The sequence below is a fragment of the Heptranchias perlo genome, chromosome 27 (assembly GCF_035084215.1).
Source record: "Heptranchias perlo isolate sHepPer1 chromosome 27, sHepPer1.hap1, whole genome shotgun sequence".
Taxonomy (NCBI): Eukaryota; Metazoa; Chordata; class Chondrichthyes; order Hexanchiformes; family Hexanchidae; genus Heptranchias; species Heptranchias perlo.
The window spans coordinates 2,863,430-2,879,932 of record NC_090351.1 but is presented as its reverse complement, the minus strand read 5'-3'; the positions used below and the strand labels follow the sequence as shown (position 1 = coordinate 2,879,932).

The following is a 16,503-nucleotide window of genomic DNA, read 5'->3' as shown; positions in this document are numbered from 1 at the left end:
GTAGGACATTTAGGACTCAGACGAGGAGAAATTTCTTCATTCAGAGGGTGGTGAGCCTGTGGAATTCTCTACCACAGAAGGCTGTGGAGGCCAAGTCACTGAATATATTTAAGAAGGAGATAGATAGATTTCTAGACACAAAAGGCATCAAGGGGTCTGGGGAGAGAGCGGGAACATGGTATTGAGATAGAGGATCAGCCGTGATCATGTTGAATGACGGAGCAGGCTCGAAGGGCCAAATGGCCTACTCCTGCTCTTACTTTCTATGTTTCTAGTACGGTGCCCAGAATTGGACACAATACTCCAGCTGTGGCCAAACTAGTGTTCTATAAAGATTCAACATAACTTCCTTGCTTTTGTACTCTATCCCTCTATTTATAGAGCCCAGGATCCCATATGCTTTTCTAACCATTTTCTCAACCTGTCCTGCCACCTTCAAAGATTTGTGCACATATACCCCCAGGTCTCTCTGTTCCTGCACCCCTTTTAGAATTGTACCATTTACTTCATATTGCCTCTTCTATTCTTCCTGCCAAAATGTATCACTTTGCACTTCTCTGCGTTAAATTTCATCTGCCATGTGTCCGCCCATTCCACCAGCCTGTCCATGTCCTCTTGAAGTCTATCACTATCCTCCTCACTGTTTAATACACTTCCAAGTTTTGTGTCATCTGCCAATTTTGAAATTGTACCCTGTACATCCAAGTCCAAGTCATTTATTTATTTATATATATATATATATAAAAAAACAGTGGCCCTAGTACCGACCCCTAGGGAGCACCGCCATATATCTTCCTCCAGTCCAAAAAACAACCGTTCACATCTACTCTCTGCTTCCTGTCACTTAGCCAATTTCGTATCCAGGCTGCCACTGCTCCTTTTATTCAATGGACTTCAATTTTGCTGACAAGCCTATCGTGTGGCACTTGCTCAATCGCCTTTTGAAAATCCATATACACAACATCAACAGCATTGCCCACATCAACCCTCTCTGTTACCTCATCAAAAAAATTCAATCAAGTTAGTTAAAAATGATTTGCCTTTAACAAATCCATGCTGGCTTTACTTTATTAATGCACACTTGTCCAAGTGACTATTAATTTTGTCCTGAATTATTGTTTCTAAAAGCATTCCCATCATCGAGCTTAAACTGACTGGCTTGTAGTTGCTGGGTTTATCCTTACACCCTTTTTTGAATGAGTGTAACATTTGCAATTCTCCAGTCCTCTGGCACCACATCCATATCTAAGGAGGATTAGAAGATTATGGCCAGCACATCCACAATTTCCACCCTTACTTCTCTCAGCAACCTAGGATGCTTCTCATCCAGACTGGGTGACTTATCTACTTTAGATACAGCCAGCCTTTTCAGTACCTCCACTTTATTTTTAGCCCACCCAATGTCTCAACTACCTCCTCTTTTATTGTGACTTTGGTAAAGACAGATGCAAAGTACTCATTTAGTACCTCAACCATGCCCTCTGCCTCCATGCAGAGATCTTTTTGGTCCCTATTCGGCCCCATCCCCCCACTTACTATCCGTTTACTATTTATATGCCAATAGAAGACTTTTGATTCCCTTTTATGTTAGCTGCCAGTATATTCTAATACTCTCTCTTTGCCCCTCTTATTTCCTTTTTCACTTCTCTGTACTTTCTATACTCGGCCTGGTTCTCACTTGTATTATCAACCGGACATCTGTCATGTGCTTCATCTTACACCCTCTCTCTTTCGTCAACCAGGGAGTTCTGGCTTTGATTGCCTGAACTTTCCCCCTTGTGGGAATGTACCTAGACTGTACTTGAACCATCTCCGCTTTTAAGGCCGCCCATTGTTCGTTTACAGTTTTGCCTGCCAATCTTTGATTCCAATTTACCCGGGCCAGATCTGTTCTCAACCCACTGAAACTGGCCCTCCTCCAATTAAGCATTTTTACTCTAGATTGCTCCTTGTCCTTTTTCATTACTAATCTAAACCTTATGATACAATGATCACTGTTCCTTAAATGTTCCCCACTGACACTTGCTCCACTTGGCCCACTTCATTCCCCAGAACCAGATCCAGCCTCCTTCCTCGTAGGGCCGGAAACATACTGATCAAGAAAGTTCTCCTGAACACACTTCAGAAATTCCTCCCCCTCTTTGCCCCTTACACTATATTAGGATAGTTGAAGTCCCCCCCTTATCACTACTCTATAGTTCTTGCATCATTCTGTAATTTCCCTGCAAGTTTGCCCCTCTATATCCTTCCCATTTATTGGTGGCCTATAGAATACACCCAGTAGTGTAATGGCTCCTCTATAGTTTCTTAACTCTAACTGAATAGATTCTGTCCTTGACCCCTCCAGGACATCCTTTCTCTCCATCACTGCAATTTTCTCCTTAATCAATACTGCCACTCTCCTCCATTTTTCCTCCCCTATCTTTCCTGAACACCTTGTGTCCAGAATATTTAGTACCCAATCCTGAACACCTTGTTTCCAGAATATATAGTACCCAATCCTCCCCATGGTCATTCTTATAGATATGAATCCAGATGGCGATTGTGGATAAGCTATTTGACCATGGGGAGTGCTGAGCCCAATCCTTTCCTGGCCAGGCATCCAAGGGTTGCTGGATAGCGATGAGATGTGGGAACGCTGGCCAACTTCTTTTCCCACATTAGGTTGCTGAGACAAATTGTAGAAGCCCTACTGCCACCCGGACCCAAATATCTCTGCACTCTGGGGCCTTGCATTGTTGGTGGTTATTTTATAAGTGACCTCCAAGTATTGGTGCTCTGTGTTTCTGTCAACTTCTAGTCTATAAACCATTTTCCACAAAAATATATTGGCAATTTAGATTTTTGTGTGCATATCATAGGGTTATGTTTCAAAATGAAAACTTTCACACTGCTATTACTGGTTGTTGTTTATTCATTAACCCACAACTCATTCCACAGAACATTATATAAACTGTTCAGTCTTTGCACTTGTCTAGTCAGCTGTTAGAAAATCGCTGTATGCTGAGTGCCATATCAAACTTGCATTATTGAACTGACAGTACATTACTTGAACCTGCTGCTTCCTTACAATACACTTTGTCATTGTTCTCCTGTTTTTATCCAACTGAGATAGTTCTACAGAATCAACTGCTACACTGCAGTGTGCAAAAGCAGTGTTATTTCTTTGGTTAGCTGCAGTGATATAAACCTCATGCCATTTCTATTCAAATCATGTGGCACTTCTGTGATTTGCATATGATGCTAGTCTGGCTTTCGCTGTGTGACATGATCATTTTGCTTCAGAAAAGAAAATGGTAAGTAATATTTAAAGGGAAAGAAAGTCAAGGAGGTGTACTTTTTGTTTGGTTTAAACCTAGTTCCCAGTGTGCACAACACAACATTCTTAATTTGGCAATGATTGGTAATGTCAAAGAGCCTCGTAATGGCTGGTGTGGGAAATGAAAGAATGTCCCACTAATACAATAAGAATTCTGAGATGGGAGTTGAGGTGCATTGACAAGACAAAGTAAAGGGAGCTTTACTCAGTATCTAACCATGCTGTACCTAATTTGAGAGCACCTGATGTTGACACGAGTTCTTGAAGTGGAAAGTGTTCCATTTCCTAGGACTAACATTCTGTGCCCTGAAGAGAATAAAATTAATTTTTAGCTTTTCAATGTTCTGCCAGTTCAGGTTTCTGCTCTGTGAAAAACCATAGACAGGAGCAGTCTGTACATCCTGGAGTATCTCTATTCATTGCAATGGGGCCGCAACTGGGGATTAGCTGGACCGAAGTGACCCATGAAACCATGCTCTGAGCTGCCTGTAACACAATGAAACGGGCCACCAGTGAGTGAGACTCAACAGGCAGGTCTCCATTCATGTCCGACACTTTGAAGTCTTAAAAAAAAAGTTTGATTTTTTTTAAAGAATATAATTTTAATAAAAAAGGACTAATCTGAACTAAAATGAAACCTAGATTCTTTTCTTCCCTTTTAAATTTGTATATGATTTGTAGGATTACATAGTATGTTACTACTTTGTGAGATGTTGTGGTAGAGGTGACCTGAGTTTCACTCTGCATGCTTTACAATGGTGTCTCTTGAAGTGTCACTATCTTATTTACCTTGCATGTTTCTTGAACTTGTATGTAGCGGGCACTATTTGCACTAAGTGATTGTAAATTGTACACCGACCTCCACAATTGTGAATCACAAGCATAGGACTTCAGATCATAGGCATGATAAAAAATATGATTTTAATGTTGTGGTCTCTTGTATTAAAATGTATCTTGTTTAACAATTGTTTTATTCCACCGTGCAGTTCAGTTTGTGAGCACTGCAATCCAAGATTCTTCAGCTTATTTGCCAAAAAATGTTTGTATTCGTTGAATGGTTAAAAACCTTTCTTCCTCTTCTTTTTCCTCTTCCCACCTCCTGCCAGCACACGGAGACGATTTGTGGGACTGCTAGAGAGGAAACTGATGAGCAGTTACTGAAGAAGGCAGGAATTCACACCGATCTCCGAATCTGCCTCACCAGAATATCAGCAAAACAGCTGGAGCAGTGGGAGAAGAGCAATTCCACTGCAAGCTCCGAGTCACTAGAGACACCCACTTATCTGACTGAGAAAACAGATAACTTACAGACTGATGCAATTAATAAAGAGACGCAAGTGAATTTGATACTTCCAGTTGTTAAAAAAGAGGAACCTATAGAGACAGAATATTACGCATACCATACAAAGGAGATAGAGGTACATCTCAATTTCAGCAGCACTGATTTATCTAAAAAACCGGCTGAAAATTGTAAATTCCTCTGTGAAATTTTGAGTAGAGTATCGCAAACACTTGGGGATCAGTTTGCAGTAACTGTTGGGAGTACACTGCTGCCTTAAATGTAGTAACTACCAAATATGTAGATTAAGAACCAGTGACATTCAATATTTTTAATATAATTCAGCGCATTTCCCCCTCACTTTCTGTCCTCTCCTTAAGAAGCTAATTCTTGCATTTCTGTAAGGACTGGCAGATGTTCAGTCCTGTTCTCAATTAACCATTCTTCATGTGTGAGCCTAAACAGTGAGTATTAGCAAGCTATTTGACTGTGGAAGACATCAGATCCGAACCCAATCTTGTTCTCACCCGATGTACACATTTTCCAACAGGAGTCACTGGATAGCCATCAGGAACAGAAATCCTGCCTTATCTTTATTTTCTCCTCTTCCTCCTTTCCTTGTCCTGGAACACTGAGGCCAATTATAGCACCGTGCTGGTGTCTTGTCTGCATCAAATCAGAGACTTTTGATCTATGTGACTTAGATCCAAATGGTGCCTTTATCCAGTGGTACCATCAAGGGCGTTCCAAAGCTCCTTTAATGTAATATTCTTTAGTTTCATGTAATGCCTAAAATTTGACATTACAATCATTAGAAAGAACTTGCATTTATAAAGCACCTGTCACAACCTCAGGACATCCCAAAGCTTCATAGCCAATGAAGTACTTTTGAAGTGTAATCACTGTTATTAGCTGCCACTTTTCCCTACATTATTTTTGCACAGCAATATCCCACAAACAGCAATGAAACAAGTGACCATCTGTTTTAGGTGTTAGTTGGGAGATTCGTATTGACCAGGAGAGCTCCCCTGCATTTCTTCAAATAGTGCCATGGGATCTTTTACGTGAGAGGGCAAGGAGGACCTGGGTTTAACATCTCATCCGAGAGCTGGCACCTCACCGACAGTGCAGCACTCCCTCAGTATTGCACTGATGTGTCAGCCTAGATTATGTGCTCAAGACTCCAGACTGGGACTTGAACCCACAATCACTGAGCCAAGGCTGACCCCTAAAGAACAATATCCCTTAAAATTTCTTGTTTCATGGGTAAAAAGTAAATTTGACTGCAGTTGCTCGTAAAATTCAAGGGATATCATTCATTAAAAATATAAATATATTGCTTTGAGGTGCGTCCTATGATTTTATATGACAATTACAAAATAATCCTGACATTTAAGGAGCAGTGTCCTTTATATGCAAGACAAACTTTAATGGCATGTTTGCTGATTTTCTGATTCTGTTTTAGATTAAACTTGAGCCCAAATCAGCAGTGAAAAGAAAACCAGAAAGTAACAAGTGTTCAGTGACAGTTAAGAAACAACGCATAAAAAGGTTTATTTCAAACTGGGAATCCGAACATGCCTACAGCTGCCATCCCGAATACAATATGGAAGCACCTTCCCACGGTACCGAAGCAGCCTCCCTCGTCGACTCTCACTGTGGACAGGAGACATTCACCAGCTCAACTGAGCCTAGCTCAGTGCCGCAGGAGAGCATGATAATGGAATCGTCCCCCACGATGACTGTCAGCACTGGGACAGTTAGTGCGCACAGCCCCTCAGCTGTCTCCACTGTTCCTGTGCCCAGCACCTCGTCTCCCTCCATGGGACACTCCCCTACAGCTGAGATCAGTGAAACATGCAGTTACTCTCCTCTCCCTCCCTCAAGTGTAGACGAAACTACGCGCGACGAGAAGATCAGAAGGCTGAAAGAGATTCTGAAGGAGAAGGAGGCCGCACTGGAGGCAATACGGAGGAAAATGGTTTTGGCACCTTTATAAAGTTCTCGATCAAAATTAAGAGTTTGTGTCTTTGCCCATGCTATTTATCTTAAGAACTGAATGTTCACCATTCTGTGTGATCTCAGTCTCTCTTGATAAATTTAAGATGACAAATATTTGAAGTGTTTGTCTTTTGAAATGTTATTTTTGCTGCATAGTTGAGCAAACACTTTTATTGAATTTTAATATTTGCCATTTTAAATTGTAGCAAACGTAATCATTTATAACTAGGGTAGAGGTTGGGCTATATTGTACAATGTAAGGGGAGATACGTGGTTGTTTGGCTGTATTAGTCTGTTAAGTAGTGTAGCTTGCTATTTAATTGTGTGCTTAATATACATTGAACCTAAAAATGCATTTTATTCTTGTGTGTATTCCTGGGCCAAAAACTGGGTTCACAGTTGTACGTGCTGTGCTGGTGCTGGGATCTAAACACTCAAGGGAATTAGATAAATACTTGAAGGGAAAAAGTTTACAGGGCTATGGGGAAAGAGCAGGGGTATGGGACTAATTGGATAACTTTTTTGAAGAGCTGGCATAGGCACGATGGGCCAAATGGCCTCCTTCTGTTTCTGTGCTGTACCTACTATGATGACTATGAAGTCCCATCCCACAGATTTCTCCTGCACTTCAGGATCTATCCAGTTCATTGCTGTAGAATTCATTTGATATTGTACATCTGCTAGTTGCAAAGTAACTAAGCTAGCCTGAACCAGCCTACACTCAAAGTTTGATTATTAGAAGAAAAGTAATTCTTTTTACCTTTTGCATTTTCCCCTCCCTCATCTGAAAACATTATCCCTTCCTGAGAGGATTGGCTTGCTATCAGTGTGTTCAGGGAGCAAGAACGAGTTTATCTGTATTTATAAACTTATCTAAATAACTTTTCCCTCACCTCTCATTCCATTTGCTATCAGGGCTCAATCTGGCATGGTCTATTCTGTAGGTACACCACCATATTGCATTTTTAACAGCCTTCCTAAGTGTGAATTGCCTTTTCAGTATCATGCTTGGTTAAGCACCTACAGTCCTATTTACACAGTGTCATTTAAGTTTTTTTCTGTTCCTCAGTTTAATAAGTTGTCCAGATTTATTCCCCAGTAAATAGAAATTTGGGGTTTTTTTCTGTAACTCTTTAACTTTTTTTTTAAACTGCTGGGAAACACATGAAATTTAAGATGTTTCTGGTTTTAGAGAACCCCTAAATGTTGGTCTTCGTTAAGACTTTTTTTTGATATAGAGCTCATGTGACTGTCTTCTTGTGCTGTAGAATGGCCCTTCTCCCTGTTCATGAATCTGTTCTTGTTGTGGAAGTGTAGGTAGGGGGATTGATTTTTGTTAGGTAAGGGACATGGAACCAAGGCGGGTAGATGGAGATAAGATACAGATAATTGAATGGCGGAACAGGCTTGAGGGGCTGAATTGCCTACTCCTGCTCCTATGATACTCATTTATCTGTAATTTCCATGTGGATGGAACTAAGCTCATAAGCGCTCCTGCAGTTTTACTGTGGCAACTCAAAAGATTGGTGCCTCTGATGACTGTCTTCCAAATGTGAGATGTTGACTTGTTCAGTTTGGCTGGAGTTGTCTGCCCATCTTGGTGAGCTCTTAATAGAACATCGGAATATCATCCTTCAAGAGAAAGTAGGCCTGCAGCCAGCAAGATAACAGGGCCCTCTGGCATTAATTGTATCAAGAACCTGGGACATAGGTGTTCGTGTGGCTGCAAGGCTGTAACTCAATGTTCACACTGGTGGCTCGGGTTGATGTCCCTCCTTAGGCTTTGTACTGACTGTGCCAATGGGGCATTTTACATGTTTGCATAGGCCACTGGTGCACATGGCCACTGATTCACTGCACATTTATTTGAGCCTGACCATTAGATGTGTCAAAACCCCAATTGAATATTTCCCTTCAGCCTTGTGTTGTGGTTGGCCCTTTAGATCCAAAGTAGTCATCATCTGTTATATTGCTGATTGTATTCAGTCAGTAATTTATGGCTTGTGATTTTTCTTGCAAAGGACTCTTGGTTTTTGACAAGTCAGTATGCCCTTCCTTCAGAGATACTTCAGATTCTAGTTAAGATGTGGACCGTGGGATTTTAAAAAAAAGTACTTTGTATATAAGATCACAATCTCTTCCAACCATTACATGCTTGTGAGTTATGCAAAACTGGCCTCAGTTTCAACTAGGCAAGAGAGTGATCTTTAGGAGCCAGTAGTTGAGTTCCTACCTAAAGCAGTTCTAGAATTTCAACCTTGGGCGGAAATTGCTATTTCACTTTGAGCTGCTGCTTGCAGAGTAGAATATATATTTACTATGTGGGTGCCCAAGAGTCTCGCCTGCTATGTTGACAGGGCACAGCTAATAATGGTCAGACACATGGATCAGCCCTTTCCATGTAAACATTGTCAAAATGGGCAGTTGCACTATCAACTTGTATACAGGAAACCTTTAGGTAATGTCAAAGGTCATTTGAATAGATCTTGTAGGGACCTCTTTAAAAGAGAAAGGCTACTGTATACAATAGTGGTAAGATTGCTACTTGGAGCATTCTTTATACTTCTACACATGAAAAATTAGACAAGTAAAACTGCCAAAATGATAAAACTGCTGTAAGAAAGGAGCAGGCTTCTTAGAATAAAACCTCCAGCTATTTAAAACAAATTCTTTCGGTAATTATTAATTCTGTTAAGTACTTTATGTGAACATAGCCAAAGGTAATTGCTTGCTGAGCCTTATAGCTAAAAGATTCAGCAGTGTATGGCAAATGATTGACCGTGAACTAAATGGTTTGTAAAGTTCTAGCATGAACCATTCTGCCCTCCATGTTATGACTAAACCTCCTTTTAACATGTTCAAGTGATAACTTATTGCTGGAGATATAGGCTGAGGAAATGCATCATTTGGTGGAACAGGAACTGTACTTTCTGAAGCCTTGCAATCATAACTTTCTTTAAACAAAATGATTAACAGAACTTTGCATGTTACACAAATACAGATAGGACAGATAACTAACAAGGTGCCAGCTCTAAATAACCAATGGATTCTATATAAGATAATATCTCTACATCAGTTGCAGGGAAGGGTGAGACCATCTTTGATAAAACAAGTGGAAGGTATGGACAGCAACCTTGGGCTGAACAAATTGAAGGTACAGGTGTGCTATCAAGAGCTCCCCACTATCTACAACCTCTTGTTATGTTTCATGATCTGAGTCAGAAGGAGGCTGGATTCTGAGAGATGACATCAGGGAAAACTTGATGTCTGAGCGGCAATTTGATTAGATTTAAGAATGAAGAGCTGCTGGACTATTGACATGCTGGAAAGGGAAATTATGCCCCATCCTCGTTATCTACAGAACTCTAGGTAAGACAGTACAGAAAGCCATGAGCACTAGAAATCCAGTACCGAAGAGAACATGCATCAGTAGCAAAGCATTCACTTTAGGGGCAACAAAAACCCAGCTGTCCAGTCTTTCACCTGGAGGGTAAGAAATTGATGCTAAGTATCCTCAGAAAGAGCATCGATCTTCTCTTGCCTGAGAGCTGCCTTAATGGCCATCAGAAGCTTGGGGAGCACTTGTACAACTGAAGGCAAATCTAAAAAATGGTACCTTAAACTGAAATGTTTCCAACCCACCACATGTATGAAATAATAGTGACAAAGACAGATGACTCATGCCTCATGCAGGTCAACAGGGCTTAAAAATAATTCATCAAAACTAATAGCTCTGGCCAGCTACTGCACTTTAGGAAGTTCTGTAAATTACTTACTTAGTTCCTGAGGATCCACGATGGATGTAGATAAGCCCTATTTGAGTTTGAAAAGCAATTGGGGATATTGGTACTACGGGCCATCAGTTATGGAACTTTGAGCAAAAAGCATGCATCAATTATGAAATAGTGTTGAGTTGGACATCTGATGATGGGGAGGGGAGGTGCCGTTTAGTGATTAACCATGTCTGAATCATGTAGGTGTAAAGCTGAATGTTCAATTCTTGGGGGTCAGATCTAAAGATATGTGCTATTCATCCTTCAAGGGGATGTACTTGGAGCATAAATAGAATTCTGTCAGATGTTATAGTTTGGATGACCTTGGGTCTGAATAGGTTGCCATAGTGGGAAGAGGGTGTCTGAGGAACACTACTAAATCTGAAACGATGTAAGTTCATACTTGTATGTGTATGATATCTCTGGCTTCAAACTGAATGCCTGCTGGAAAGGAGTTGCTATCCTTTCCTTTCCAATCCAGTCCAGTCCAACATGGAAGATGTAGATTTCCTGCTGATCATTAAAGTCACCAATCAACAGGCAGATTTCCATTAGCCATCAAATGTAGTTCACATACATTTTCTACTGTAGTCTTAAATGCCTTATGGTAGTAGACACTGGTTTTCTGTGAAGTCTTTTCTAGTGTAACTGAGTAAAGACAGTACAGATGGGAACATGAGATGATTAGGCTGCATGTGAGAGCAAGCATTAAAACTATTACACCTCAGCACAAAGTACTCACATTCACTTCATGGCCTATTATAAACTGAAAGAAATTGACACCTTGCTGGACAAAATAGTCTTAGATGACAAAATGTTCTTGCTATACCCACATTGGGAGTAAGATTTTTCCAGTTAATCGGTTGGTATTTCATAGTCGCTGGCTCAGAGCAATTCTGAATATGGAGTAATGTCAGGCTTGTAGCTGACCAGTAAACACATCCATAATACTGCCCATTATAGAAGGAATTTAGGCACACAAGATACTTCAACTTTGTGCAAACATAACTTTAGATCATCAGCATAACAGACGTCCATGGGTTCATGGACCTAGAATACATCAACTGCAACTTCATTTTTACCTTCTAACCACAAATAACAACCTCTGCAATACATGTAATCATACCTGTAACAACATGCTTCAGTCTGCAATTAAATAAGGAGCTTAAATCAACTAAATATACCTGTTTCGTGCAGAGTACATACAGAGCCACTAGCTAACATGCTACCTTGTTATACAGGCTGCACCTTGCTGAAATGATTAACAATACACACTTTGTGGAGGGGAATTGTATCTCAAAATCTCAACCATGAAGCCAGTCTTTGTACTGGATAACAGATAGACAAAGAGAGAAGATGCCAACTCCAATCCCTCTGAGGGTAAATTCAAGCCAGCCACTCTCAATTCTTCCCAGATTTATTTTCAGAGTTCACTCTAAAGGTGGCTTTCTTCCATCACTACCTTGCTGAAGTTTATTACCATGACAATAGTGCGGGAGGATCAAGAGTTAGGAAATTGGTTTAATCTTCTCACTCATATTGTTGGCCAACAATAGCTCACTTGGCTTCTTAGTCTCACTGTTCACAATATCACATAAATATAGATAAGGAAGACCATTCAACCTGTCTTAGTTCATCCACCCATAAAGACTTGACAATATTCAATAGTTCCTTAAGTGATTCTGTGTTTTTCCCCTCCACTATACCCAAAGGTCTGCTCCATGTGTTGATCACTCTGTGTGAAGAGAAACTTCCTGAATTCAGTACTAAATTTGGCTTTCACTAGTTTGAACCTTGTGCCTTTCTCCAATTCTCTTGCTTTAATTTGAAGTGATGTTCCAGAACTACCTTTTTCATAGTTTGCTATCTTCTATCCCCCTATGTGACCATCTTTATATCGCCTCCATTCAAGGCTGGAAAACCCAAGTTTTCCCATCTTCTTGTAACTGACGGTAGGAATCAACCTCAAAGGCTCTTCTATTAACTGCCTTGAATGTGTTTCGTGCCCAGAAATGGACACAATACTTAAGGTATGGTCTCACCAAAACATGAGTTCCTTCGCCTTGAACTTCATTATTTTGGCTATACTGTTCAGCGTTCTACTGGCCTTACTGATCACTGCTTTGGAGTAATTGGGCATGTTGACTGTGGACTCTAACAAAACCCATAGATCTCTTTCAACTTTATACTTAGGGAGAAAATATAATGAATAGCTATGTGCAGCACTTAACACATGCCCTATTAAATTTCATCTGCCATGGACTTGCTCCTCAAGTATTTTGCCTAATTTATTTTGTAGTTCCCGAGCTGTTTCCATAGATTCAACTACCAGCCCCTAATCATCTGTGAACTTCACGTCTGAGCTTCGAAATCCAAGGCGTTAATACAAATTAGAAACTGAAAGTTCCAACACCGATCCCTGGGGCAGCCCAGTCAGCACTTGTCCACACCCTGACATAACTCCGCTGCTTCCAGCCCTTTAGCAAATTCTTTATCTATTCCCATGACTTACCTTGGATCCCCGCCCCTTTCGATTTAAGTAGTAGCCTTTCTTTAAGAGCTCAGCCATTTTTGGAAATCAGGGTACCCAGGTGGTCATGGTTTTCCACACAGATTTCTTTCAAAGTCAGAGGAGGTTGGTCGGAGGGGATCTCCTCCTGAATCCTTGGTTGTTGCTGTTTACTCGGCTATTGTTGTGCAGGCGATTCTTGAATTTATGCCTGATAATTCACACGCTATTGATGTAATACCCCAGTTTCTCTGGCTTGTGCAATCTATCCCAGAGCGGATGCCACAGCACTTGAGCAGCAGCCCACCTGGGTATGCTCAAGCTTATGGATACACAATCATTTTGAAAGTCACACCTTGCGAATGTATTTTTGGCCATTGGGCCTTTGTCGATGATGGAGGGAGGTTAGCACAGAGAAGCGTTGAGAAAACCACAAAGCTATCTTGTAGGGGCAGAGAGAGTCTACCTGCTAGTGGCAAAGATGGCAGAATCTCCCTCGGTGCGACCATTTACCTCTGCCATCATGGGGCAGTGCTGTCTCCGGGGCTGCAGGCGAAATACATCTCTTTAGGTGGGTCTTAATGTCTATGAAGGAGGTATCGACACCTCATTTGCTTTAACAGTGCTGTCACAGTATTTAGGGCTGGTGGTTCAGTGACAGGGATGCAAAGTTGAGCACCCACAAGTGTACTACCTGAAACTTGTGACTTATTTCAGAAAGTCACTTGACTCACCTGTATCCGGTTTACCCGGCATCAATCTCACAGATTAGAATGCATTGATCGGGTTCATTTTGAAATAACCGGAGATTATTGAACAAACGCAGAAATTTATAAAATGTGTGATTTTGCATGCCGCTAGGACATAACACTTCGATGTTGTAGAAGCAATAATGCAAATCTTATGTTAATTTTCTGATTCTATTCATTTTAGATCAAGTCCAAATCAGCAGTGAAGAAAAAAACGGAAAGCAACAAGTGTCCATTGATAATTAAGAAACAACGTTTTAAAAGGTGGATTTTGAACCGGGAATCAGAGCACGCGTACAGCTGTCTCCCAGGACACAATGCTGATGGAACGGCCCAAGTCAGCCTTCCCTGTGAGCTGGAGACGTTCACCAGCTCACTGAGCACTAGCTCAGTGTCAGGAGACAGAAGGATAATGGAATCCTCCCATATGATGACTCGGAGCACTGTGACAGAGAGTGTGCCCAGCACTTCGGCTGTCTCCGGGACACACTTTCCCACGGTTGAGATCCTTCCTCCCTTAAGCGTAGACAAGGGCATGCGTGAGGAGAAAATCAGACGACTAAAGGAAATTCTGAAGGAGAAGGAGGCCGCACTGGAGACCATACGGAGAAGAAAGATTTCGACACCTTCATAGAGTTCTTCTAGATTAAAACTAAGAGTTCGTGTCCTTATCTTGATGCTTAGCTAAAGAATTGGAAGATCACCATTCTGTGATCTCAGTCTCTCTTGAAGGTTAAGGTGACACATATTTGACGTGTTTATCTTTCAAATGTTATTTTTGCTGCATAGTTGAGCAGCTATTTTTATTGAATTTTAAGATTTGCTATCTCAAATTGTAGTGGATTAAATGATTTATAAAAAGGATTGCGATTCCGTTATATTGTATAGAGTAAGGGGGAGTTCAGGCCGTATTGGTTTGTTTAGTAAGTTGTCTGGGTTTCTATATAATTGTGTTTTTAATATACATTGAACCAGAAGATACATTTTATTCTTATATATATACCTGGGGAAGTTCTGAGTTGACGAATTGGGGTTATGTGCATATTTATCTAAACATTAAATCCGATCACTTAGCTCTTTTTTTGTATTCTAGAATCGGTACGTTTCGTTATCGTATAACGTGTCCAATATTATACATTTTGTGGATTAGAATTACTTGAGCTAGCCCACACTAACCTGGGCATGTAATGTGATTAAAAAGAGATGCTTAACGCTCCTTTCTCCTTACGTTTGCCGTATGTTTCCCTGAGAGAACAGCCTATTGACTTGCTACCAAATTTTTGCACCCATTTCCCAGGTGCGCACCACTTAGCTGGGTTTTCTTTCCAAATCATTGCAAATTGTTTCTACAATATTCTGAATATTGTTTCACTCATCCTTCGCCCTATTAAGATGAGGAACCGTCGCCAGCAATCGTGTCAGACCATTATGAGCAACCCTGCGTGACTCGTTATTCTGAATCTATTACTTACACTCCACAGATTGGAGAAGTTCCAAATGGCAATTTGGGCTCAGGTTGGTCAGGTCGTCTCCTGCGCGGAAACTATATTTGTGTAGATTTTTTTTTGAATATTTAGGGATAGAACTGTTTTTCATCTAGGCTCAGTTTGTTTACAAATTGCCTGCTGGTAGTTATAGCTATTACGCGTCTCTTTTAATATGATCATCTTTCTAAAGGATGGATTGCTGAGAAAGCGGTGGAGGTTCACTGTCCAATCCTTGGGTTTCCCATTGATCTCAGAACTCTTCGTTGGAATAAATGCAAGTGCTCATGATCATTAACAGCCATTCCAGACATCTGTGAGATGTGTCTTCCGTGCAGTTGAACAATTTAGAGTCAGCAGTAGAGTGACTTTTCTGTCAATCTCAATTCATTAATACCTCCGTCCTCTGATCTCCAAACTGATCACGAAGGACGAGAGTGGACCAGTCTTCTGCCTTAATATTGAGATCACGAGCCCAAGACCCAAAAGCTCTATCCAAGTTTCGGACATAAGCACCACCATCTGGATTGACAGCAGATAAGATAAAGGTGGGGAGAGTCAATAAACAGACCACAGTGACTTCCCCAAAAGCGGTCTACCAAAATGCTATCTCGGTATTCTCTACTTTTTGGTTCTTTTGGGGAAAGACCCCCTTTTTCCTGTTTCATGAAGGGAATGTACAGATTTGACGTTACTCACTTGTTTCCGACACGCAAATGGTTTAGATTTTGTGATTCATATCACACATCACTCATGTCGAAGAAGCAGAACTGGAAATGATAAAACAGTTGAAAATTACGCAAGATAAACCTAGCATGAAAGAATTAAAGGCAGGAGTATTCTACGAAAAGTGCACCAAAGATAGATGATAGGATGTTATAATACCAAATGAGAAAGACGTTTTAAAGAATAATATCTTTGAAATTTTGATACTAAAGATTTGAAAGGATGTTGACGGTAATAGTCAAGTTGAACTAAAGGTTGGGCTCTATAAAGACTCTATCCCTTCAAAAAACGTTGTTAACCTGATTAAACTCCGTACGTTTCCTCGAAAGTTGAATGAAGAAGACACTTGAACTCTAAGTGAGAGATGGCTGTACTGCATTCTTCACAAATAAATTTCACGATGTCCACAATAGGGCAGGTTAGAATGTACTTGTCCACTTTACACCTGCGGCAGGTGGTGAGCGAACTAACACGAGGAAAAAACCTACTTGACCTTGTCCTCACCAATCTACCTGTCGCTGATGCATCTGCCCATGACAGAATTGGTAGAAGTGACCACTGCACTGTCCTCGTGGAGATGAAGTCCCATCTTCGCACTGAGGACACCATCCAATGTGTTGTGTGGCACTATCACCGTGCTAAATGGGATAGATTCAGAACAGA

General features: G+C 40.9%; 1 protein-coding gene across 6 annotated transcripts in view; it reads left to right on the top strand.

Annotated features, from left to right (window-relative positions):
* Window positions 1-14,846, top strand: part of LOC137344342 (ligand-dependent nuclear receptor-interacting factor 1-like) — a 39,453-nt gene extending 24,607 nt beyond the window's left edge. For 5 of the 6 annotated variants that reach the window (XM_068007215.1, XM_068007214.1, XM_068007216.1 and 2 more), the window contains 3 exons: window positions 4,426-4,737; window positions 6,064-6,579; window positions 13,815-14,846. In XM_068007215.1, the coding sequence (XP_067863316.1) occupies window positions 4,426-4,737; window positions 6,064-6,579; window positions 13,815-14,264 (1,278 nt within the window). In that variant the 3' untranslated portion in view covers window positions 14,265-14,846. Of the gene's footprint in view, window positions 1-4,425; window positions 4,738-6,063; window positions 6,619-13,814 lie in introns of all 6 variants that reach the window. The other variant, XM_068007218.1, reaches the window with a different exon arrangement.
* The last annotated feature ends 1,657 nt before the right edge of the window (window positions 14,847-16,503 follow it).